Here is a 26,526-nt window from a genome sequence, read left to right as displayed (position 1 = left end):
TCAGGTCAAACTGTGCAGCTGGCTGGGCCCTGCGTTGGTGTTGTCTGCAACACCAGAGAGCAGCCATTTGTTCTGTTCTTGACTTCCTCCCATAGCTCGCTGTTTCCACATTAGAAGTTATTTTTGTTCCACTTACTCTCCCTGTAGACTTTTTCTGAGTTTTTAAAAAGTGCTTTTTTTCACAGAATAACTAATAACAAATGATCAGGTATTTAAGGAAATATTATTTGTTCAGAGGAAAGTTAATAGGACTCAGAAGGAGTTATCAAGATTGGGTACTGCAGTCCTACAATTTGTATGGAACTACAACAGACCCTGGAGAGCCAAAGCCCTCTTGAAAAAGAAAAGTGAAGCCCAGAGGCATCACAATTGTAGACTTGAAGCTGTATTACAAAGCTATAGTAATCAAAACGGTATAATACTGGCACAAAACTAGACTCATAGATCAATGGAACAGAATAGAGAGCCCAGAAACCTGTAATTATATGGTCAATTAATCTTTGACAAAGCAGGAAAGAATATCCAATAGGAAAAAGACAGTCTCTTCAACAAATGGTGTTGGGAAAACTGGACAACAACATGCAAAAGAAATACACAGAAATAAAGTCAAAATGGATTAAAGATCTAAAAGTGAGACCTGAAACCATAAAAATCCTGGAGGAGAGCACAGGCAAGTAACCTCTTTGACATCGGCCAAAGCAACTTCTTTCTAGAGATTTCTCCTGAGGGAAGGAAACAAAAGCAAACTATTGGGACTACATCAAAACAAAAAGCTGTGCGGTAAAGGAGACAACCAACAAAACTAAAGGCAGCCTGTGGAATGGGAGAAGATATTTGCAAATACATATCTGATAAAGGGCTAGTATCTAATACATATAAAGAACTAATACAACTCAACACCTAAAAAACAATGGGCAGAAGATAGGAACAGACATTTCTTCAGAGAAGACATCCAGATGGCCAACAGACACATGAAAAGAAGCTCAACATCACTTATCAGGGAAATTCAAATCAAAACCACAATGAGATATCACGTCACATCTGTCAGAATGGCTAAAATCAACAGCACAAGAAACAACAGGTGCCGGCAAGGATGTGGAGGAAAAGGAACCTCCTCTTGCACTGTTGGTGGGAATGCACACTGGTGCAGCTACTGTGGAAAACAGTGTGGAGGCTCCTCAGAAAGTTAAAAATGGAACTGCCCTATGATCCAGCAATCACACTACTGGGTATTTACCCAAAGAATACAGAAATACTAATTCAAAGGCGTACATGCACCCTGATGTTTATAGCAGCATTATCTACAATAGCTGGGATATGGAAGTGGCCCAGCTGTTCACTGAGGTAGATGAATGGATAAAGATGTGGTGTACGTATATATATACACAATGGAATATTATTCAGATATAAGAAAGAACGAAATCTTGCCATTTCCAACAACATGGATGGGGTTATGGGGAGTATAATGCCTTTTTTTTTTTTAAGATTTTATTCATCCATTTATTAGAGAGAATGAGAGAGAGAGAGAGCATTAGAAGGGGGAGGGTCAGAGGGAGAGGCAGACTCCCCGCCGAGCAGGGAGTTATAATGCTAAGGGAAATAAGTCAGAGAAAGACAAATTCTGTGTGATGTCACTCACATGTGGAATTTAAGAGTCAAACAAATGATCATATGGGGAAAAAGATGAAAACCAAGATACAGACTCTTAACTATGGAGAACAAACTTGTCACCAGGGGGGAGTGGGGGATGGGTAAAGTAGGTGATGGGAATCAAGGCGGGCACGTGTTGTGAGGAGCACTGGTTGATGTGTGGAAGTGTTGAATCACTGTATTGTACACCTGAAACTAATATAACACTATGTTAACTAACTGGAATTAAAATAAATACTTAAAAATGATTGGGGTGCTGTAGCTTAGAAAAGACTTGGGGACGATAGAAGTTGTCTCTGAGCGACTCCTGATTCTGAGAGAGATTGGTGCACAAGGTCACAAGGAACTACTGAGCCACCTCCTGGGGGGCAGGTGAGGGCTCCACGTCCAAGGGACTCATGGGGGCCTTCCTGTCATTTACCTGGCCTTGTCAGTAATTGAACTAGGTGACTCTTTATATTCCTTTCAACTGCATTCTCTTCCTCTGTGGTAATGGGATTGAGAACATAATTTTAAAATGTCCCACTAATATTGGTGAGGTAACTTTTACTAGGCTGGAGACAGAGAAATACATTGTGTACTTTTTGTTTGTTTGTTTCCAAGCCAGGGCCTCTCTACTTACAAGGAGCTTTGTTCTCTGGCAAGTGATCTTAGTCAGCCAGATCTGGTGTATAAGTTTATGAATTTAGCCAACCATCATGCAATGTGGAACTCTAGGAAGGTAAGTTGCTATCACTGGACGGTTTTTACTTTTTATCTCCAAACCAAACCTGCTACATTGGCTGGCAGTGGCAAATGATACGCAGTATGCTTTGTAAAAGTCTGGGGTTAGAGGGAGCCAGGCCACGGCATGGTTGCTGGGATTAGAGCCAGACCACTGCATGGTTGCTGTTACCGCTACAGCTGAGACACCCAGTGGATCAGGTCCAGGGACAGGTTTGGGAGGGAGGATTTTGTGATCTTCGTAGATTTAATAAATTAACATTTTACCACAGTGAGGTATCTGAGTCACTTCATCACCATCTTATTTTTTTTAGGGTGCTGCTTTTGGTTTTAATGTGATTGCCTCCAGAGCTGGGGAACAGCTGGCTCCTTTCCTGCCTCAGCTGGTTCCCCGTCTTTATCGTTACCAGTTTGATCCCAACCTGGGCATTCGACAGGCCATGACAAGTATTTGGAATGCATTGGTCACTGACAAATCAATGGCAAGTATCTGGGAACCCTTGTCCAAGGTTACGCGTGGGATTTCAACCCAAGGCCCATCTTTCTTTCTGCTCTGTGTACTTACCTGTTTAAACAAATAAGCTTTCTTTCATTCTTTGCTTTCTCCGTTCTTTCAAGATGTCGAAGATGCTCATGGCCACATTTATTAAAATCTCAAGAATGGAAAGAACCTAACTGTCCATGGGGTGGCTGGCTGAGGAAGTGGTGGGGTACTCACACAAACGGAATACCGTGTCCATCGGGACTGTCCATACAGTGGGGAACAGGTCACAGTCTTGCCTTCAAGGAGTTCCCTTTGTTGAGGAGCTAGACAAGGAAACAGGCCATTACCATGTATGGTTTTCTCTCTTGGTTTTCTGTTCTCTGGCTGCTTGTCATACTCGAGTCCACTTGTTGATGTTAGGATTTCTCAAGACTTGCCTCTGAGTACCTTTTACTCTCTCAACTTTATGTTTTGAGCTCAGCAGTTCCAGTGAATCTAAATGTCATCTTACTTGTGGTGGTTCCCAATCTTATATTTTGGCCCAGACTTGACTTGTGTTCCTGATTTGTACATCCAACTGCCCGCTTCACTTGGATGTTGTTTCACAATTCCTGCAACTTAACATGTCCAGAACAGGACTTTCCCCTCTCTTCTCAGCATTCATCCATTTACCCATACCAGGAAACTTGGTGTCCTCTTGATTTATGTCTGTTGTGCCCCTACTTTCAGTTGAATCCAGTAGCGAATTCTGTTGATTCTGCTTCCAAAGTATCTCTTGAATCCACTCTCGTCTTTCCCTGATTTTTTCCTGGAGAACAGGGTGTCCTCTCTCTCTTTCTTTGCCTTCCTTTATTTAATCAGCAGTAAAAGTGATTTAAAAAGAAATTGGATTTTGCCATTTTGGGTTAAAATACTTTAGTGGCTTCATAGTTCACTTTAAATAAATTCCATGAGCCTTACCTTACCTTTGCAGTCCCTGCACATGATACGGCTTTTCCCCTTCTTCACTTTAGTGTCAGGTTGAGTGTGTTCCTGTTCATGGTGATAGGCCTTGAGGATTCAGCGTTGAAGGCTCTAGCAGAGTGTTTGGTACCACTGGGTCAGTCAAGATCTAATAGTCCACTTGGCTTGATAGATCTGCGTCCAGTGCACAAGCTGAGGCTTTCGAGATGTGAGTATCATCTCCTTATGAGTGAAAGGGGATCAATGAGATCGGTCTGTCTCAATGGATAGATGAGATAGTGCAGATGAGATCACTGTGGAGAATGTTTATAGAGAACTGGACGTAAGAAGATGTCAGTTTGTTAAATCTTAGGTGAGTTATTTACCTCTCTGTCTTGGTTTTCTTCCATATAAGTGAGGATAACAAAACCTTTCCTACCCATAAGAGTAAAAGTGGGAAAGCCTTAAGTTTTTCTTTGAGATTTTATTTATATGAGAGAGAGCATGCGCACAAGCAGGGAGAGGGGGCAGGAGGGAGGGATGGGGTCAGAGGGAGAAGCAGACTCCCTGCTGAGCATGGAGCCCACCGTGGCTGGATCACAGGACCCTGAGACCATGACCACAGCCAAAATCAGATGCTTAACCAACTGAGCCACCCAGGTGCCGCCAAGCCTTAAGTTTTGAGGTTCTTTGGATCAGTGCAAGAATTGAGCCTCGCATCAGTTAGTTGTTATTACCAAATTGTTAAGTGTATATCCAAACAAAACAGGCTTAAAAGATTCAACTCACCTTTCATTCTGAAAAATCATAATACTTCTCTATGTGCCAGACACTGTACCTGTTACCAGGGATATGAAGACAAGTCTGACACTGTCCTTGCCCTTGGGGTCTCAGTGTGATGGAGCAGTGTAGTTATACATAGTCTGATACGACACGCTGGAGGAGGTGCTGTGGGAACATGGGAGGGTAGGCCAGTCTTCTCCGCCAGGCGATGCCTGATTTGAACCTTGAAGGACAGGTAGGAATTAGCCAGGCAAGCAAGAGATGGATTGTAGGGAGAGGTATTATGTATCAAGGAATAAAGACGAAATAGTACATGATACCTTTGGAGCTAGTTCGGTCACAGAGGGCTTTGTATCCATGCCTGGGTGGTTGGATTTTATTCTCGTGTCCTGAGGAAGACAAGAGAATCAAGTTTGCATTTTAGAATGATCATTCTGGCAGCTGGCAGCAAGCAAAGTGAGGAGAGACTTGTGGGCTGAGACGCCCACAGACACTCAGGCTGCTACCTACAGAGACATGGTTAGTGTGGTTGAGAGATTAATAACTTGACAGTTGATGAATTTCACATTTTAAATGTTAAACTTTTTCTTTCATTAGGTGGATAAATATTTGAAGGAAATTCTTCAAGACTTGGTTAAGAACCTTACCAGCAATATGTGGCGAGTTCGAGAATCCAGGTACTATTTTTGGAAATAAAAGACTAGGCAAATATAACTAATTTTTTTTCTTCAAGTTTCCAAGCTTTATACTTTATGCAAAAGGAATAAATTACTAAAAAGCATATTTTTGGTTGGGTTAGAGAGTTCTTTTTACTTTACTGTTTAAAACTCTAAAATAAATACCCAACTCTAGTCAGTGGTTTTTCTGAATTGTCTTAGTTTATATAAGTATGACATTAAAGAAGATCACTTGTTAAATTGGTAGACATTAAGATATATATTGTCATGACTTTGTAGGGTGTCATTTACTTATATATTTATATAAATTTATTCAGTGCCTGTTACATGCTTGTCAGTGTGCTATGTGAGGGTACACTGGTAAATAAATGATGTATCCTCTCAGAGAGGCTGTATTGTAGTTGCGGGACGCAGACATCTGATGAATATAAATGCCACGTGTGTGGGGGGTATTTGAGGCACCAAGGAGAGAACAGGTGTTGCTGTCCAGGAGTGAGGGGGTAAGAACTGGAAATACAGGCAGAATCCATGTTCTTGTTTGATCTGAATGTTTCATAGTAAAAGAATGAGCTTTCTTGATCATAAATTTGAAAACCAAATTGTTTATTTTCAGCTGTTTAGCTCTGAATGATTTATTGAGAGGAAGACCTCTAGATGACATCATTGATAAACTTCCAGAAATTTGGGAAACTCTTTTTCGGGTACAAGATGATATCAAGGTATTAAGAAATAAGTCTGCATTTATTCACAGAATAACTTTAATTGGGATTGTTAAAATATATACGTTGGGTATTTCAGAATTCACTCTCTATACAATTTTAAGAGACTACAGTTTCCTCCCAAAATTTCAGTCTTAATGTGTCTGTGATGTTGCAAGGTTTCTTTCAATAGAGATTTTATGATGTTATTGATTAGGACAAGTAACAGTTTGGAAATAATCCAGACAACCTCTACTTGATCATTTTTATAAATTGGATCAGTTATTCCCAAATAACGTGACCAATTCCTTTGAATTTTAAATTCAATCTAAATTTTAGATATTTTGGTATCTCACCATTAGAATTGGGCACTTTAGTTTTACCTTTCTTTTTGCTTTATTCATTAGAGATTTTTAAAAGTCTTTTAGAATCCTCATATAGATATTTATATGTTTGCATTTATAATACATTTAGTTTCTAAACTGTTATATGTTTTTTTAAAGATTTATTTATATTTTGAGAGAGAGAGATGAGTGTAGGAGATGTGCAGAGGGAGAAGGAGAGAGAAGGTCCCAGGCCGACCAAGCAGACTCTGTGCTGAGGTCAGAGCCCCACATGGGGCTCAGTCTCACAACCCTGAGATCATGACCTGAGCTGAAACCAAGGGTAGGACACTTACTGACTGTGCCACCCAGGTGGCCCTAAACTGTTATACTTTTTAGCCATGTAAGGTCAAAATAGGTCATACCTAAAAAAATATATGCTATTATAACATGTTCCTTGATGGGCAGGGAGCCTAATGAAACACTATTTTTTACCTGATATTGAAAGTAGGATTTTTCACTGATCTGTGTAGAGTCAGAGGCAGTTAAATACACATCATGGGGTGGATGGGAATGAAACTAATCTGTCATACCATACTTTCCTCATTTTTAGGAATCTGTACGGAAAGCTGCAGAACTAGCTCTGAAAACTCTGAGCAAGGTGAAAACTCTTATCTTATACTGGGAGTGAAGTGGGGCAGGGCTTTCTGTGACCAGGACAGTGATCACTTATTTCTTTGTCATCTCAATTGACATTGAGTTGCAGTGACATAAAGTAATCGGTTTCATGTTATAGTTCAGTGTTCTTACAGTGAATGAGAAACTAGGTGCCGTTATACTAGAATACCAGTATTTTTAGCATAGAATATGTCTGGTCTCTTTATTTCGTCCGCTTCTGTGGGCCTTTACATAAGGTATGACTTTCACTCGACCCTGAAGAACACATTGCTCAGGTAGATCCAGCCACATCTGCCTCTTCTCTTATTATTGCTATGGTTTTGTGTTCAGCTGCCTTGCATGTTTATGAGGTTGGCAAGCTTTTTGAAACTAGTTTCTTACTTGAACTTGATTGTATGGTATTTCAGGGACTTCTACATTCTAACTGTATAGCCTTGCCATAGATTACATCATTAGTACGTAGTAAAAACAGGGTTTAAATTCAGGTGTTTCTTATTCCCAATTTGTGTTCCTGACCACTGTGTTATGCTGCCACCCAAAGTTATTGATGATGATGATACCTTAAGCCTTCTGCAGAGTGCTTTCTTACCAATTTTCTCACTTCCTTTTCAACTATTTCCTGTCTCACAAATGACAGGACCAAAGCTTACAGAGTGGAAGGCATTACCCAATTCCCTGTTAGGTGTTGGCAGACAGAGCATTCTTTTCTGTTTCTCCCTGAAGTGTCATGGAGTTGATTCTTACTCTTTTCTACGGCTATGGGAAATAGAAAGTATTTTGTTAGATGAATGCTTTATTGGGTAAGAGGTCAGTTTCACTAATTTCCATGCTCTGTGTATGTGAGGTTTGTGTGAAAATGTGTGACCCCGCCAAAGGAGCAGCTGGCCAGAGAACCATCGCGGTCCTTCTGCCTTGCCTTCTGGACAAAGGAATGATGAGTCCTGTGACAGAAGTTCGAGCCCTCAGGTGTGAATCAGCTGATAAAATGAATGGATTTACTTAGTTTCTAGCCATTCTGCAGAAATAGTGTTTCTCTGAGTGTTAGATTCTTCAAAGTATGGAGAAAATGAGTTGAGGAGAATACACTGAGGTGACCTAAGAGCATTTGTGAAAAGTTCTGAGGCAGAACATTTCTCAGAAACACACATTCTCATGGGAACCTTGCTTTGGACCAACATCCTGCTGTTCTGCTTTGACCTTGTGTAAGGCGTGTTACTGTGTTGCCATCAGCGTCTGTCCTCGGCAAGCACATCTTTCTGTTATGCCCCTGGTCCTTGGGAGGTTGCTTATTGGTTAGACCATTTAGTAATACTTCACCGATAATTAGGTTTAAAATAAACTGTACCACCTGCAACAATGAAGTACTAAAAAAATACATTCACATGTTTAGACATATATGGCCATTTTGTAAAATTCAGCAATGAGGGATTCTAGTTTTTTGTTTGTTTTTTTTTTAAACTAGAGTCTTATTTAGGAATTTTATCTGTCATTTTATTTCACTCTTAAAATTAGATCACATTAATAGTACCAGCAGTATTTCATACTAAGAGTAACTATTTCTTACTATTACTAATAAAATAATTGATGAGGGAAGATTTTTTTTTTTAATTACCTTATTTTAGAGAGAGAGTGCCTGCGCGTGAGCAGGGAGAGGGGCAGAGGGAGAGAGAATCCTGACGCAGACTCCTTGCTGAGCGTGGAGTCCAACACAGGGTTGGATCCCAGGACCCTGAGATCGTGACCTGAGCCAAAATCAAGAGCTAGTCGCTCAACTGACTGAGCCACCCAGGCGCCCTGAAGGTGTTTTCTTTTCGTTGTTTTGTTTTTAAAGAATTCACATAACAAAGGCAAAGGAATGATAAAAGTAGGATATTGCTGTTTTGCTGACCTCATTAAAATGACCTAGGGCAACGATCATTGGTGGCTCCTAAGTCCACGGGTCAGAGGTTGTTGGAAACTTTAAATGGATGGTCAGGAGAACCGAACTTGAATTCACTGACCACTCTTAATAGCACAAAAAAAGATAAGCAGACATTGCATGCATCCTGATGTGATGGAATGGGACATGGACACCACCATCTGCAAAAGATTCATGGCAAAGAAAAATTGAACCCGAACCTGATTTAGCCTGAAGATCTGTACAAGGGACGGAGAGGAACATGTTAAATGACACCATTGGAAAACAGTTAGTGAGGACAAATAAATTATAAGGAAAAAGAAGAGGGATGATTAAAAAGGATTGAAGAAATGCAGTAAATTGCAATGTGTGGGTGGACTCTGGATCCGATTCCAACAAACCAACTTACTTTTTTTTTTTGAGTGAGAGAGGTGCAGGGGGTGGGAAGGGGAGAGGGAGAGAGAGAGTATCTTAAGCAGGCTCCAAGCCCAGATGGAGCCCCACACAGGGCTCGATCTCACAGCCCTGAGATCATGACCTGAGCCACAATCATGAGTTGGACGGACAAGTCACTAACTGAGCCATCCAGGTGCCCTCCAAACGAACCAACTCTTAAAGACATTTGTGAAACAGGGAAATTTGGATATCAAATTACATGAAAAAAATTATTAATATTTCCTAGGTTTGAAAATGGTATTTTGATTATAGTAAAGGATTCTTGCCTCTTAGTGACACATACTGAAGTTTAGTTAGGGGATACTTCAAGATGATATGGAGAGGGGAGGTGTGCTTGTGTGTATGGAGGAGGAATAAATGAAACAAAATTGGTGAGAAGTTGCAAATGGCTGAACTAGGTAGAGAATATGTAGAATTTCATTTATGATTCTTTCTTCATTCACATATGCTCGAAAATTTCTATAATAAAAAGTAAAAAAATAGTGTTAAGACCAGACACTGTAACCATGTGAATGTGTTCCTGAATACAATAAACCACAGAACATCCTCATGATTAGATTTGTAGAGCTGCTGGCTTTTGTCAAAAGGACTTAGGAGTTGTATTCTGTGTGTCTGTAGCATTAACACCCTTGTGAAGATTAGCAAAAGTGCGGGAGCCATGTTGAAACCACATGCACCAAAACTCATCCCAGCTCTGTTGGAATCCTTAAGTGTACTGGAACCCCAAGTTCTCAATTACTTGAGCCTCCGGGCGACAGACCAAGAAAAGGTGAGTTGACGGCACATACGTATTGGTGAGTCTCAAGGAAGAAAAGTCTTGCTAATGTACTGAGTTCCATCTGAACAATCTTTCCAGTGTCCTTAGACAAAATCCATTACTCAAATGATACTTTCACCACTCTTGAAATAACTCCACACCTGTGACTTCATGCAGGGTGTGTTTTGGGGGGTCGGAGGGAGCACAGCGAGGGCTCACATAGTGTTTTGTGAATTGGATGAAAACTAACACTTCCATTCAAAAAATGCATTTCCATTTATTTAACACAGTTTTTTGTACATGTTTGTTTATTTTAGGGGTTGGTTCTCCACCTTCAGAGACCTTCTAAGGACCACTCCTGCCCTATAAGTAAAGAGGATTTGTATCTAGACTCTGGCATTGTCCAAAATTATTCTGCTTTTCAGAGATACTGTAGTTGCCTTGACTGATCAAAGTTTTTAAAAAAAAAATTGTAGATGAAACATTTACTGTGAAAAAATAATGCAGAAGGGGGAGGAAGTAATCCCAGGGGTCCCCTCTGCCCTAACGGGTCCCCACTGTCAGTAGCCTCCTGGGTCTGTTTTCAAAATTCCCTTGAAGTCACAGGCTACAAACACACTGATTTAAAAATAGACTGTGAATGTTGTTCTACGACTTGCTTTTTGTTATGGACAGTATATCATATCTGTATATAGAGCTATTCCATTCTTTTTAATGCATACATAGTATTCTACAGTGAGGTGATTTCACATTTTGGACAGAGAGATTATGCAGCATCAAAGGTTGTGCCCGTTCTGTTTCCTCCACACCTTTGCCAACATTGAATAACATCAGTCTGATAAGCAAGAATCTCATTCTGATTTACACCTTCCTGTTGCTAGGGCTGTCCGTTGTCTGATCGTATTACGTTAGTTCCTTACATTCTGTGAATTGTGTGTTTCTATTCCGTGCCTGGTTTTGTACTTGTTGGTGTTTTTACGTTGGTCTCTGTTTATTAGGACTGTCACACCTCTGTCATGTAGACTGCCAGTGCTTGCTCTCAGTTTGCTATTTGGTTTTTACCTTGGCTAAACTATTCTAATAACCGACCCTCTTTCCCTTTGCCTCTCATGTTGCTGTTTCTTCTCCATTCATCATTCTTTCCTTTTCAGCAGTGGACTCGCCCTGGCTAGGTCCCCACAGTGTGTTTACTAGTGCTGAGAAGTAGGAAACAATGTCTAGCCCAAACTTTGCAGCCTTAGGCCTGTCACTTCTATATGTGTCCTTTTCCTCATTGACTCTGTGTGGCTAGCTAACCTCTCCTGCAGGGTCATTGTTAGACTGAAATACCTTTTACAAAGTTAAAGCAAAAAAAAAAGTATGACATTTTTTATTGCTTAGATACAATTTTTTAAAACCTTAGGTAGAAATTTATTTAGCCTATTCCCGTATTTAGTGGATGGAGAACCTGAGGCTCAGGCAGGCCGATGGCTTGTTCAGAGCCACGCTATGTTAATTTCTAACTGCAGTTAATTTCTAACTATTGTCTGAATTTCTCACCTGCAGTGAGAGGCTGCCTCATTGGTAATTGTTGAATGGAGCTCCAAAGAAATTAGAGTTGGACTTACCTTTGAGTTTGCTTTTACCTGTATATTATTTTTAAAAAATTTCCTCTGGAAGTAAAGCCCTTTTATGGGAGTGTATGTGGGTTCTTCTTAATTGATCGAATATGCTGAGTGACTTGGATTTGTGTCCTCAGGCTGCGATGGATAGTGCTCGACTCAGTGCTGCCAAATCCTCTCCCATGATGGAAACAATCAACATGGTCAGTGCCTAATATAATAAGAAAGTTTGTTTTTTGCTTACCTTAGAGTGTAATTTTTCAGTCTTCACGGCCCATTAAATGAAGTAGAGATTTAAGGGATGAGTCAAACAGCTATTGACTCTAGTTTTTTCTTAGTACAGGTCTTTTTTTCTTCTTCCAGCTTATTAAATGGAATAAAACATTTTCCAAATACTAGAATCTGTTAGTCCAGATTTGTGTTACATAGAAGAACAGTATATTAAAAGATTTCTCTATAAATCTCTTATCTTTTTTGGCCTGTCTGCTTAGAAAGGTTCAGATAGTTGTGTGCCTGGGCATGGTCTTTGGGAGGACCTAGGAAGGTGTAAGCTGGAGGTGTTCAGTGAAGGTAGGTAGCATAAAAGATAGGGAAGGAGAACTGAGCAATGTTGAAATGTTTTAGTTGTAAGAAGGGATTTGCAGAAAAGATCTGCTTGGCGCTGAGGTTCTAAATTCTAAAGATCCTGGAGTCTGGGACTAGGGGTCACTAAAGTCTAGAGCCCGCTCTGCTGCACATACCCTGGAATGGTTAATTGACAACTCGTGAGCTATTGGAAATTGTTTTGTTAAGCAGATCGCAGGGCTGGACAAGAGAAGAAGATTTTTTTTAGTGCTTACTGGGGTACTATCACCAAAATTTGGTCTAAGGGTATTATGTCTTAGTTGGATTATTGAGGGGAAAAGGAATCTTAAATAAATAGGAATGGTTAGTAGACACCTTTTGGATATGCTCATTAATAATAGAAAATATGTCATTGCATTTTTAAAAACATAGTGTAGCAAATTTGGCTAAGAAGTTGGTTTGGTATGTCAGGCCCACTGAAAGTCAGTTTTAACTAAACATGTTTTACACTAAACATGGATCGGTAAGGAGAAAGAGTAGGCCCAGAGAAATCCTTTCTTGCGGAATCCTAATTTATTTTCTCCTTTAGTAAGTCAGTGTTTTTTATGATTTTTTAAAAAGATTTTTATTTTTTTTGATAGAGCATGTGGGCGGGGCGAGGGGCAGAAGGGAAGGAAGAGGGACAAGCAGACTCCATGCTGAGCATGGAGCTGGACTCAGAGCTCAGTCTCAGGACCCTGAGATCATGACCTGAGCCGAAATCAGGGGTTGGACACTTAACTGACTGAGCCACCCAGGTGCCCCAATTTTTGTTTTAATGTTGAACGACTGATGAATGTTTTTTCTGTTTGTAGTACAGTGGTGGTTTTTATGTTGAAATCAGTGCAAAATGAACCTGGCAGTTTTTCAACTTGATGTCAAGTCCAGTGGGTACATATTTGACACAGCAGCTTCTACTTGATGATGTGGTACTGACTTCCTCGTTTTCTAGGGGTAACGTTATGTTACTCTTTTCCCAAAGTGCCTGCAGTATCTTGACGTGTCGGTGCTGGGCGAGCTCGTCCCGAGATTGTGTGAATTGATCAGAAGCGGTGTGGGCCTTGGAACTAAGGTAAGTACGTGTATTTCTTACAAGAGGAATTTGCATCTTCATTAGTTGGGGCCGCAAAAATGTGACTGCCATCATGTTTGAGATTCATATTTCTCTGTACAACTTAATATTTTACATTAACCATTTTGTTTCTCTGGTTGTACTAATAACTTAAAATATGTAGCTCACTCAGAATAGAAAACATGTGACTTATTCAATAAATAGTGTCTGACTTTTTTAGTGGGATCATTTCTGTCCCCTGGTTGCCGTGTACGTGCCCTCTGGGTCCCCGCCATGATCAGTCATTGATGGAAAGGCTCGTGTAGCTATCGAGGCACGGATGGTGGTTTTAGGTGGTGATTAGCATTTTCACGGGGGCTAGCAGGTATTTGGCTAGAAAAAGGTCTTCCTCTCCAAGATCTTTCAAGGATCAGACCCTGTCCCCACACTTTAAAAGCCAGTTCACAGTTTTTCTCTTGACAAAATTAACACTTGCTTGCATTTTAACATTTTAGCATTTATAGATCAGGAGAAAGTTAAAGACTGTGCATGAAGTTTAGCACCCGGAGGTAACTGCTATTAATATTCCACAGTGTTTTCCTCCGGTCTCTTTTCTGTGCGTTTGTCTGTGACAGCGTCCTCTTTAATGGCCATGGGGTACTCTCTCATGTGACTGTAGCATCATTTATATTAGTCCATCAAGGAGCATCGGATTTGTTTTCAGCTGTTTTGATATTAAACAGAGCACTGTGATGAAGGTCTTTGGACACATTGGAAGCTATTTCCTTTGGTTAAATTTTTAGAACTGTTAGAACAAGGATGGCCAAGTTGACCTATGTGACCCTCCCAAAAGATTGTATTAGTTTTCTTTCTTCCTTGTAGTGTATGTGAGAGCACACGTCTTCCTGCTGGAAGCCTTGAAAAAAAAATCTTTGCATTGCAAACTTAAAATAAGGACCTTCCTCTTGCCAGATATGAATCCTCTTAGGCTTCGTATATTTCTCATCTTTAAATCACTGACACCTAAGACACAAAGGGTTTGAGAGACAGAACATTGTGACCATCAAATTTAGACCTTTGCCTTTGTAACCCTGTAGGGAGGCTGTGCCAGTGTCATTGTGTCATTAACTACTCAGTGTCCCCAGGACCTAACACCTTACTCAGGTGAGTTTGCCAAAACCATGTGTGATGATACTTTGGTATGCCCATGTCTTGTGTGATACGGTTTTTAAAAAAATTAAATATCATTCAGACAGGCTTGTGATCTGTATGGTTTTTCTCCCTTTAAACTCCCCCTTCTATCTTTGTTTCTTTGTTTGCAAGTGGTGCAGTGATGACCAAGTTTAACGAGTTTAGCAAGTGTTCACTGTTTTATAAGTATTAGATTAATTCTTACTGGCTATAAAGAGGTGAGAGTATCTGCCATTTTGTAGGCTTTGTTTACCGTTTATACCTAATTTTACATCAGCATTTTTCTCTTCTTGGATTGACTCCTCAATGGGGCTAATGAACTTTATGTACCTAGCTCTCATGTTTGCAACTTTCCCCACAATATTCTAGGCACAGATTAATGTTTAATTTTGTATTGGGCGCAAAAGGAAGCAAGTGCATAGTACACAAGTAACATACAAGGGTTCTAAACAGGGTTAAGTTTGTTTTGGTTGAACATTTGGTCAACCAAGTATCAGATTTTTCTTCATTATTTTTGATAGGTAAACTTATGAGTGCTTTGCTTAGTGGCCTGACAGATCGGAACAGTGTAATTCAGAAATCTTGTGCATTTGCCATGGGCCATTTAGTTCGGGTGAGTTGAATTTCTCATTTAATTAAGTATTTATACTTTGATAATTATAAAGAAATAAATAGCGGTTGTTTTCTTTTTCAGACCTCGAGGGATAGCAGCACCGAGAAACTCCTGCAGAAGCTTAATGGCTGGTACATGGAGAAAGAAGGTACCTTTATTTCCTTCTCTCTAGTATTTTTATTTTATTTTATTTACTAAAGATTTATTTATTTTAGAGAGAGAGTGCACTCATGAGTTGGGGGACAGAGGAGGGGGGGAGAAACGGGCTCCCTGCTGAGCTGGGAGCCAGATGAGGGGTGGACTCCATCTCTCCACCCTGAGATCATGACCTGAGCCGAAAGCAAGAGTCGGACCGTTAACTGACTGAGCCACCCAAGCGCCCCTCTGTTATTTTTAATTTAGATGTTAACAGTCTAGTAAAACAATACAAACCGAGTTTTGCCGTCTGTGATATTATGTGCTTTGCTAGGAACATTGGGCTGATGTTACTGATTTGTTTTGCTTTGGTGCAAGCTGAGCAATAGTTTGTTTACATCAGTTAGTCGCCCTAGCCACAGTAAGTATCATCAAGATGACTCTATTTCTGTTCCTCTTCAGAACCCATCTATAAGACCTCTTGTGCTTTGACCATCCATGCTATTGGACGGTACAGCCCCGACGTGCTGAAGAACCATGCCAAAGAAGTGCTGCCTTTGGCATTTCTGGGCATGCATGAGATTGCCGAGGAGGAGAAATCAGAGAAAGAAGAGTGTGACTTGTGGACTGAAGTGTGGCAGGAAAACGTACCTGGTTAGTAATCAGTACCTGTGAATTCATCCTGTTTCTTAAGAACCACAGCTGGAGTTCTTACTCCTCTTTTTCATTTATAGACTCATAGTTACTTTCCCAGGACCTTAACGGTATGTGTCCCATCTGGTTTTAAGCCTGTCCAAATTGCTGCCTTCTCAAGGTTGATGCTCAGCTCTTCTCTCTCCTCCCTCATTGCTGCCCATGTGAGAGAATAGAACCTCTGCCCCAGCGAAGTAGAGCTTTACCGATTTGAGTTGGGAGTGAGTGGTGATTTGATGTTGGCTTAGAGTATCATTTTAGAGTGATGCTTCTTCTGTACTTCACCTTCACATGTATAAATGGATGATGACCATTTGCATGACACCCTCCTGTGGGCATATTCAAGTTCATAAAGTCCTACTGTTGTAAAGATATATCACAACACTATTCTCTTTCTCTTTCAGAGAGTGGTGTGATCTAACCATTGAGAATTATTGCTTTAGACTGATGGTCACTTTTTTTTCAGATTAAAAAAAAAAAAACCAGTTAATTCTTTTTGTCACTTAAAAGTTGCTTTGATTTTGCTTTTCATAACCTAGGTTCCTTTGGTGGCATTCGGTTATACCTGCAGGAGTTGATTACCATTACCCAGAAGGCTTTGCAGTCTCAGTCTTGGAAAATGAAAGCCCAGGGTGCAATTGCCATGGCATCAATTGCAAAACAAACCAGCTCCTTAGTACCTCCATATCTGGGAATGATACTGACCGCATTACTGCAAGGCCTAGCTGGAAGAACATGGGCAGGAAAGGTAAAGGAACCATTCATGCCCAGTTAAATTTAAGGTATCCTTAAAGGATTATGACTTCATCTTTCATTTTCTATAAAAATTAGAATCTGGTTTTGTGGGATGTCAGGTGGATGGTTTTTGTGAACCAGATTTCCTAGCCAATGGGAAGCTTTGGGTAAACCTTGTCTGATTAAATATGCTATTTCATCAAAGTGTAACCCACATGTTTTTGAGTACTGCACAGTAATGCTGGGGGTTGATTTTTATTTATCATGTTCAGCTTTCCAAGAGAGGTCTTAAATCACTTGGTCACCATTTTGTCCCTGTTGACCTCGTGAACAGATTAGGATTGGGCACATGTGAAGCTGAGTAGCGAGGCAAGCTGTGTCTAAACCTGGAGCTGAGGATGCCCATCTCTGAGGCCTGTGAATTAGTCATGTTATACACAAGGGTGCTAGCGGGATACTTATAGTGAACGCTTCGTGGGGGAGATGAGATTGTGGCAGCATATCACAATGTCCTTGATGTTGTCACAGTCAGTAGTGGCCAACGCTGTACTGGAGGAGAGGTGTTGGACTGGGAATCAGCATTCTGTGATTGACATGTCCACCTGTTGACCTTGGGCAAGTCAGGTCTCTAGGCTTTATGAAATGGAGATGAAGACAGTTGTCCTGCTCCTGTGGTTTGGAGTACAAGTCTGTAGATGTGCTTGTTAAATAGTAAAGTGCATTAAAGATAAGATGACTCTGCTTAATTTTTGTCCTCATAGTTATTAAGTATTCCTGAGGTAATGGAGTCATAGTACATGGGATGGAAATGACACCTGTGTGCTTAACAGTGTTCCCTCATCTTTCAACCCTTTAGGAAGAGCTGTTGAAAGCCATTGCCTGTGTGGTGACAGCTTGCAGGTAAATGTTCTTTCAGTGAAGATGCCATTTCTTAAGCTGAACCCCAAAGCTGGAGTCCTTGTTAACTGTCCCGATGCATTTGTGTGGCTCCCATAGTGCAGAGCTGGAAAAGCCTGTGCCCAGTCAGCCCAGCACAAAGGAGATTCTCCGGGCTGTTCTGAAGGAGTGTTGCAAAGAGAATCTTAAATACAAGATCGTAGCAATCAGCTGTGCGGCGGATGTCTTGAAGGCCACCAAAGAAGACAGATTCCAGGAGTTTTCTGACATTGTCATACCTCTCATCAAGAAGGTAGTGATCACCTCTATCCTCTCAGCTCCAGTTCAGACTTAAAAACTAAAATTTAGAAAGAAAAGGAAGGAAGATTTTCCTGGCATCCTCTTATTTTATTTGGATTAGTGTAGCTGCAAATAGGAAATCCCAAAGTATCGTGGCCTCAAACAAGATAGAGTTTTGTCTGTCATGTAATAGTTGAGGCTCTTCACAGCTCCGCCTTCCCTGGAGTGTGGCCATTGTCATTGTGGTGCGTGGTGTCACTGCCTTCCGGGCGGGTAATGGCAGAGGAGATGGAGAGAGGATGAAGGATCGAAGTTGGCACATCTCTTCTCTCTCAAGGAGAGTTCTCTGACATTGCTGCATGGCACCTGCACTTCTGTTTCATTGGCCAGTTCCTCACCAGTTAGCCACAGTTCTGCACAGGAGGCTAAGGAAGGCAGTCCTCCAGGGGTCTGCCCTCCGTGGGAGGATAGGAGAATGGCTGGTTCTTCTTAAGCAAAGCGGAAAGATGAGTTTGTTGCAGGGGTTTCAACCTGCACGCGGGGAAACTCAGGGCTGTGGGGACAGTGACTTCCAAGAATGAGTGTCGGAGTGAATAGACAGTCTCTGACGTAGTGGTGATATGCTCTGCCCTTTAAGGGTGTGCAGAAGCCGCCCCAGGCATCCTAGAGTGAGTACTGGGAGCTCAGTGGGCCACTGTTAATTGTCTCTGCCATGTATTGAGGGACTTTGGTCAAAAAGACTTTGGTTTCATTTGGAAAATGAAGTACTCGTTTGTAAAGGTTGGGCACTGCTTCAGAGAAAAAAAGTTATCGTTTATTATCTTTGTGTGTGTGTGTGTGTGTGTGTGTGTGAAACACGAAATATTTTAAGTAGCATTTTTATTTCTTGTGTTGCCGCCAATGTGCAGTTTTCTTTCAACAGTAAGGCTGTTTAAATAATTTCTGTTACATAATGATAGTACATGGATTTGGGAGACTTGTGTTTTCAATTGATTATATCACCAGCTAGCTGGATGAGTCACTTCCCAGCATGTTTCCCTTTCTTATTAAGAAAGAGTTTGGATTTAGAGGATTATTACCAAGTTCTTGCATCTTTAATCCCATGATTCTAAAGCATGTCTTTTTATGTTATGTTTAAAATCCTACATATACAGTATTTTTTTCACTTTTCCTAACAGAGTCCTTTAAAGGATTTTCCAAATTTATTAGAGAGGTGTAGTATTTCTGTAACAAATTTTGTTTTACAAATAGGAAGGCCCATGGTAGAGAATTAATATTTAGTTCTTGGTTAACATCTGCTCCGGTACCGATTGTTTTGCAGTACACCTGTAACTTTGACAGAAAATAAGTTTTGCTTTCCTTTGCTTTGATGTATCCTAGAACTCCCCTGAAAACACTGGTGTTCGGACAACCAAGAATGAAGATGAGAATGAGAAGGAAAAGGAGCTGCAGCTGGAGTCTCTGCTGGGAGCCTTCGAGAGCCTGGGCAAAGCCTGGCCCCGAAATGTGGAGACCCAACGTAAGCCCACGGCCTGCATATGAAGAAGTGCTGTCGCCAGAGGTTACTGAATGAAAGCAAGGATGTTCTGTGTGACAGATCACAGTTATCGTTTGTTGTGTAGTGAGAATCCAGTGTAAATTGTACTCCTACGTGAGCAGATGATCTCGCTGACTACTCTTACTGGGTTGGCGAGGGCTGCTGCAGGAACAAAGCACCATGGGCCGGGTGGCTTCAGTGACAGAAATGATTTTCTCACAGTTCTGGAGTCTGGGAGTCTGGGATCAAGGTGTTGGCAGTGTTGGCTGCTTCTGAACCCTCTCTCCTTGGCTTGTAAATGGCTGTCCGTGTCTGAGTCCTAATCCCTTCTTATTACAAGGACACCAGTCAGACTGGATTGAGGCCCACCCTTTACAGACCCTGTCCCTGTCTTTCAGTACGGTCACCTTCTGAGGTAATTGGCGTTAGGACTTCAACATATGAATTTGGGGGACACAGTTCAACCCGTATCAATCATGATACATTTTATGTAGATAGTTTGGCCATAAAAAGAATTCTGGTACTCTTTACGTAAATGCTCTGTTCTGAGGAATCTGTAGAATTTTCACTAGTGGGTTCTTTTCATGTCGAAATTAAGGGCCTTGTTACCACATCTTCAATAAAGAGGTAAAATCTGTATTTCACTGAGAAACTTGCAACTTTTTGAGAGATTTTTAAATTGAACATGTATTTCCAAAGGATTAAGTAAATAACCACTAAACCTTTGTCGTTGATTTAGGTTGTAGTTCATTCATAGGGCCTTAAACATGGGACGACGCTGCTCCTCAGTTTGCCTGGTGGGGCTTCCTGCAGTGCACCCTGCTGAACATCTCAGTATTCTCAAATGTTTTACAGAATATTACTGATTATTCAGGACTGGATATGTCTAAACTCGGACTTAAGGTTGTCTTTGAGCCTTGCCATTCTTTGTGTGAGCTTTATACGGCATGTTTGCTATGTACTGGAAGGATTTTCCAAAAAGATGGAGCTTTGTTAAGTGGCCTTATTTTTTGGTATTATGTTGAGTACCGCAGCGGAAGTTCACTCTATTGACATCATTAGGACTCCTAATTTTTGCTTGATAGGTAGAAAAGTTAAAGTAGCAAATTCTATAAAAAAAGATGACATACATCTCAAACAAAGCAGTTTATTTTCATAGAAGGCATAGGAATGTACATTCATTTGCTAGTTATTGAGGGGAGGGCCAAGGCCTTTGAGAATTGAACTGTTCCACACTGGCTTCTTAATGCACATTTACAATTTCCGGTTTCTGTTTCTTTATAGTAGAAAAAGAACTTACAGTTTCTTACGAAAGAAATCAAGTGCAACATTCTTCTAGATTTTTACCACCATTCATCATTTGTGAACCATACTAAATTTTACAGCATTTAAGAAATAACTACTTTGTTGAGCTTTATACTCCTTTTCATCAGTTAGCATAATAGTAATTATGTAATTATAACAAGTGCAGTCGGCATAACATGTTTGGAATAGGCATAACGTGTTTGGAATAGGCATAACGTGTTCGGAATAGGCGTTGTTGTCTCTTGATAAGCCAACCAGGCGCAGAAGCTTGGACGTGTCCCAAGTCGAGTTCCCTGCCTCCCGAGTTCTGCTTTCTCTGGCTATCACTCAGGGTATCTTACAGGGAAAGGTAGTGTGGTTAAGATTCTGTGTTCATTCCTTGGAGAGCCAACATTTTTGAACAGGGGCAGGGTGGGGGGTGTTCCTGGCCAGGGAAATTTGGGAATTGGGCACAAAGTCAGGCTGAAATTATTTTGAGATTTCATGGCTTTAATTAAAGGCATTTGCTATTTTATTTTTTTCCTCTCTCCTACTCTCCTTTCCCTGTCCCTCTGTCCTTCTCTGCTCCAATTTCTCTCTGTCCCTGTCTGTGTCCCCCACTTGCTCTGTCTCTTGTCCCTGCCCATTCTCTGCCCTGCTTTCTCCAGGTTGTTACCATCGGGAGCTGTGCAAGTTGCTATGTGAACGGCTAAAACTGAGCACGTGGAAAGTGCAGCTCGGAGTCCTACAGTCCATGAACGCCTTTTTTCAGGGGTAATTTTGCTTCTAGTTCACTCATTTGTTTGTCTCTCCTGCCCCAGTAGCATTTTATAGCGAATCAGTGGAATTATTTAATTAATTTATTTTATTAACATATAATGTATTATTTGTTTCAGGGGTACAGGTCTGTGATTCAACAGTCTTGCACAATTCACAGCGCTCACCACAGCACATACCCTCCCCAGTGTCCATCACCCAGCCGCCCCATCCCTCCCACCCCCCTCCCCTCCAGCAACCCTCAGTTTGTTTCCTGAGATTAAGAGGGAATAATTCTTTTGTTTTAAAACTGAAAAGCTGCAGTGACATCAGAAAGTGATATATGCAGATAGAAATTATTGGTGCCAGAAAGGTTTTAGAATGTGTCTTCATAACTAGCAATTTGTATCTTGTTTTCTGATTTGTACAGATTAATGATTTTGGAAGAAGAACATGCAGATCCTGAGGCTTTGGCTGAAATTCTCCTTGAAACTTGTAAATCAATCACATACTCTTTAGGTGAGTGTGGTGAACTGACAGTGATAAGGAGTCCTCTCATTTTAAAGCCCCAAAAGTGAAGCTTCAGATGTTCCCTCCATTGTGCTCAGAGCTAGATTTATGGAACAGCTGCTGAGCTACTTCATCTACTTGACCTTGGCCCCACACTGTGGTATATTAGTCTGGAGCTGTAATTTAGGATTTTAACCCCTAGATTGGGAAAACGTTTGTGATAGGTATTTTTTTTTTTTTTTACCCTTATTTGGAAATAATTTCAAACTTACAGAAAAGCTACAGTTATAGTACATATACCTGTATATCCTTTTTTAAAAAAGATTATTTGACACAGAGCGAGAGCACAAGCAGGGGGAGTGGCAGGCAGAGGCAGAGGGAGAAGCAGGCTCCCCACAGAGCAGGGGGGAGCCCGATGCGGGGCTCGATCCCAGGACCCTGGGATCATGACCTGAGCCGAAGGCAGTCGCTTAACCAACTGAGCCACCCAGGCGCCCAGTATCTGTATATCCTTTACCCAAAGTCACCTGTTAATATTTTGTCCCAGTTACTTCGTCATTTGTACTTCTGTGTACGTATTTTTTTCTGGAACCATCTGACAGCATGTTGCTGACGTCATGGCCTTTTACTCCTGACCTCTTCGGTGCGCCACCGTCGATACCATCGCAGTACCGTTACCAGCCGTCGGTCATATGACGCTGACGCAGTGGGCTTAATCACATTTTTTCCATTTATATTTTAGGTTCAGTTGATTTGACAGTGTTCTTTTATAGACTTTCTTCCCCTCCCCTCCAGTGAGGAACCCAGGATTATTCATTGATTTTAGCTGTACAACAGCTAAACAGTCTTTTTAGTTTCCTTGAGTCTAGGACACTTCCTCAGCCTTCCTTTACCTCACGTGACATTGACAATTTTGAAGAAAAGCCCCCCTCCCCCCCGCACCGGTCTTGTTAAAGCTAGAGTGTTTCTCATTTGGTGTTTGTTTGATGTATGCTCACGATTGGATCCAGGTTATGAGTTCCCAGTTGGGATACTCCGAAAGTGAGGCCGTGTGCTCTCACTTCAAGAGGCACAGAGTGTTCATGTGCCCTACTTGGCGATGTTAATTTTGATTACCTGGCCAAGGTACTACTCAGTTTTCTTTATTGTGTAGTTACTAAATTTCTCCCTTGTGTCTGATAAGCAGCCTGTGGGAACACACTTTAAGACCATTCAGACACCCTGCTCCTCTTCTAAAGTGTGTCTAACCAGCAGTCGGAAGATACTTCAAGACCATGCAGATACACTGCTCCTTTTCAAAACGTCCTCTTTAGACCATGCATCCGTGGTTTTTCCCTGAACCAGTTTTTACTAAGATTTTCCAACTCTGGCGCTTTCTCCATATCTGCCATTCGGCAAACAAGATGCCTCCTCTCCCTACCTCTTCATTTATCTGTTAACAGTACTGATTTGTGGATTTTCTCCCCCCCCCCGTTTATAATTAATTATTTTCCTTAATTTTTTGCTCAGATTGTTCCAGATTTGGCCAGTGGAAGCACCTTTAAGCTGATTCCTATGTCTTATTGGCAGGTCACTGTCATCCTTCTAGGCACCTCTGTACTTCGTAGCATAAAAAGGATGTTATAAGCTCACCCTGTGCTTTCCTTGCCTCAGCTTTGGCCGTGTATTAATTTTTTCTGTAGACAGTTTCACACTGAACAAGATGCCGTGTCTAGAATAGACACCAGAGACACCTATTTCAGTTGCAACTCTTGGAGGTAGCCTGCCTTTGAATAAAAAACTGGCTGCCAAGACACTAGTCCTTGCAGGGTCTCAGCCAGGTGTCCCTGATTGCCCTTAGCCCTCTGGGTTCTGTAATGTTCTCTCATAAAATGAGGAAGTCAGGGAAACCTAAAGATCTTTCTTAGGTATCATGTGATGACAACTCTGTGTTTGAGATAGTGTCCTTTGATTTCTCACTTCTAAAATGGGTCCTCGAAATATTGCCATCTGTTGTGGTGATTGGTATATTGGGTATATGACAGTTACATTGGTATATTGGTATATGACAGTTTTTTGTTTTTTGTTTTTAAGTAAGGAATATGGACACGTAACGCACTTCAAGTATTTGATGATAATAAGCAAAGTGAAGCTTACTTAAGAACAGGTGTATCTTTCCCTGAATTTGTAATTTCTGAATATCTTTCTTCCAGTAACACTAACTTAATCTTGGAGGTTCTGTTTGTAAGGCGTATAAAACAAATAATGTGAATATCTGATTTTCTTCTTAGAAAATAAGACCTACTCATCTGTGAGAACAGAAGCTTTATCTGTGATAGAATTACTGCTTAAAAAACTTGAAGGTGAGTTCTTGATTCTTCTGATTAGAGGAGGGCCAGAAAGCCAGGATACTTTATGGCATATATTTTAGAAATTTTTTCCTGCTTTTGTTTTTAATAAGTGTATACTCTGAAATACAAATTAGTACATGTGAGTGAGATCTACAAAGCTAAAACCTTTAAATTTTATTAAGTGTTGAAATTTGGTACTCTTTCATTTTATATACTTCTAACGTATTATGAAGCTACAGTTATGTTGAAATAAAAAAGTTCTCTTTCCACCATGACTCCTGATGTAATCTGGGTCACTTCCAGTGGCAAAATGGGGCTCCCAGTACACACGCCGAGAAACAGAGTGATCCCTGAAGAGTGGGGTTGGGAAAACATTTTAACACTTACCTACCCAACTCATCAAATTTGACGGCAGTTTGCTTAATCTTTTTTTTTTTCTCTTTTCCTTTTTTTTTTTTTAAACCTTTTATCAAAAAGCAGATTTCTTCTAATGATAAAAGAAAACTGCTCTCATTTTTCCAGTGGGGTATTTCAAAAGGAGGCCACTTTTGTTCTTTCTCTTCTTTTTTAATTATTCTAAGCCTATAGATTAAGAATGGAGAAGATGGAACGGTTTTCTCTAGAGTCTTTATTTGCTATTTCTACATGTCTTTCTCTCTGCTTAGCAATTAAAGCACCTCCCCCCAAGGTTCCATGAAGCAGGCCTTTTAGAGCCAGTAACACTACGCACCTCATAATCTTTTCCTTGTTGAAATAAAAGAGCTAGGCACTTAGTCACATCACTGAATTTTCAGTTAGCCAGATACATACGAATGTATTCTAGATGAGGAAAATGAGGCTAAACAGCAAAACAACTTGCTTGAAACCTTATCACTAGAAAGTGGCAGAACCTCATAGACAACTTTTAGGATCTGGTATACTTTCTGAGTTTCTAAAATTTTCAGTATGTATATAGATTTCTGGTGCTTTAAAGAAAGGAGTAATTGTTGTCTGTTGTCTGTTTAGACTGACTTGGCAATTATGGGAAATTTATGAAAGGAGTAAAAGTCTGTTCAGACTCACTTGGCCATTATGAAATTTATTCAAGATTTTTTTACTGAGCATATTTTATAGAGTTTTTTTTTGTGTTAAATGACTTTTTTGTTACTGTGTGCTTTGCCTTGGTAACTCCTCCTTCCCACTTTGCTTCAGCATCCCTAGATTCTCTCTGTCCCACCAGTACTGGGGCAGAGGGTGAAACTCCCTGACACGCTCTCGGATTATTGTCAATAATTAGGTTTTGAGGTAACTATTGAACCTCTTCTATACCAAACTGTTATCAGGGGGTTGCTTTGCATTTATTTGGGGGATAGTCTATATGGAAGAAAAGCAGAAAGAATAGTGTTTAGGTTTTTTGCTTGCTTGTTCTGTAAGGATTCTATTTTTCTTCTTTTTCCATTCAGAATCTAAACAGTGGGAGAGTTTGACATCTGAGTGCAGAGTGCTCCTAATCGAGTCTTTAGCTACTATGGAGGCAGACAGCAGACCTGAGCTGCAGGAGAAAGCATCATTACTGAAGAAAACACTTGAAAATCTGGAATAAATTAGAAGGGGAAGAAGGAAACAAGTGCCATGTTCATTGGGGGTTGAAATGGTGGTATTCTTTGAAAAACCAAGTGGGGAAAAGTAAAGATTAATCTGTAGCATGCATCATTCCTTGGCTGAAATAAAAAAAAAAAATGCCTTAAATTTTGTTCCTTATTAGCTTTATTTTACTTGATTTTTTTTTTTAAAGATTTTATTTATTTATTTGACAGAGACACAGCGAGAGAGGGAACACAAGCAGGGGGAGTGGGAGAGGGAGAAGCAGGCTCCTCGCTGAGCAGGGAGCCCAACGCGGGCCTCGATCCCAGGACCCTGGGATCATGACCTGAGCCGAGCCGAAGGCAGATGCTTAACGACTGAGCCACCCAGGCACCCCTATTTTACTTGATTTTTAAAAGTGTCTGGGCCTAGTGAGCTTAATGGGACCTTGGATGTTTGAGAGGTGGTTGTTGGTGAAACTGACAGAAATAGTTATGAAAAGAATTAAAGCTGTTATTAAAGCAATAGGCAGAGTTGCAGAGCAATCTGGATAAAAGTCTTAGAACTGCATCCAAAGTAAATAAATTACTTTAGGAAGGGACTCTGTAACTCACTTAGTTTAACCCCCTTGTTTTACGCCTCCATGAGGCTAGGAGATGACACAGCTTCCGACCTGTGGC

The 26,526-nt window shown here is 40.8% G+C and overlaps 1 protein-coding gene across 4 annotated transcripts in view; it reads left to right on the top strand.

Moving 5' to 3' along the window:
- ECPAS (Ecm29 proteasome adaptor and scaffold) overlaps positions 1-26,011 on the top strand; it is a 99,755-nt gene extending 73,744 nt beyond the window's left edge. For all 4 annotated transcript variants that reach the window (XM_028108663.2, XM_028108664.2, XM_028108662.2 and 1 more), the window contains 21 exons: positions 2,254-2,371; positions 2,688-2,855; positions 5,180-5,259; positions 5,873-5,978; positions 6,894-6,941; positions 7,803-7,924; positions 9,930-10,080; positions 11,807-11,872; positions 13,255-13,344; positions 14,421-14,487; positions 15,036-15,127; positions 15,209-15,275; positions 15,725-15,916; positions 16,495-16,703; positions 17,547-17,590; positions 17,687-17,879; positions 19,247-19,385; positions 21,356-21,461; positions 21,874-21,962; positions 24,224-24,295; positions 25,726-26,011. In XM_028108663.2, the coding sequence (XP_027964464.2) occupies positions 2,254-2,371; positions 2,688-2,855; positions 5,180-5,259; positions 5,873-5,978; positions 6,894-6,941; positions 7,803-7,924; positions 9,930-10,080; positions 11,807-11,872; positions 13,255-13,344; positions 14,421-14,487; positions 15,036-15,127; positions 15,209-15,275; positions 15,725-15,916; positions 16,495-16,703; positions 17,547-17,590; positions 17,687-17,879; positions 19,247-19,385; positions 21,356-21,461; positions 21,874-21,962; positions 24,224-24,295; positions 25,726-25,865 (2,359 nt within the window). In that variant the 3' untranslated portion in view covers positions 25,866-26,011. The remainder of the gene's footprint in view (positions 1-2,253; positions 2,372-2,687; positions 2,856-5,179; positions 5,260-5,872; positions 5,979-6,893; positions 6,942-7,802; positions 7,925-9,929; positions 10,081-11,806; positions 11,873-13,254; positions 13,345-14,420; positions 14,488-15,035; positions 15,128-15,208; positions 15,276-15,724; positions 15,917-16,494; positions 16,704-17,546; positions 17,591-17,686; positions 17,880-19,246; positions 19,386-21,355; positions 21,462-21,873; positions 21,963-24,223; positions 24,296-25,725) is intronic.
- The last annotated feature ends 515 nt before the right edge of the window (positions 26,012-26,526 follow it).

This window comes from Eumetopias jubatus, unplaced genomic scaffold (assembly GCF_037043125.1).
Source record: "Eumetopias jubatus isolate StellerSeaLion01/CBP00866 unplaced genomic scaffold, mEumJub1_p1.0 scaffold_15, whole genome shotgun sequence".
Taxonomy (NCBI): domain Eukaryota; kingdom Metazoa; phylum Chordata; class Mammalia; order Carnivora; family Otariidae; genus Eumetopias; species Eumetopias jubatus.
Note: the sequence above shows the minus strand (reverse complement) of the source record. Positions and strands in the feature narration are given on the sequence as shown.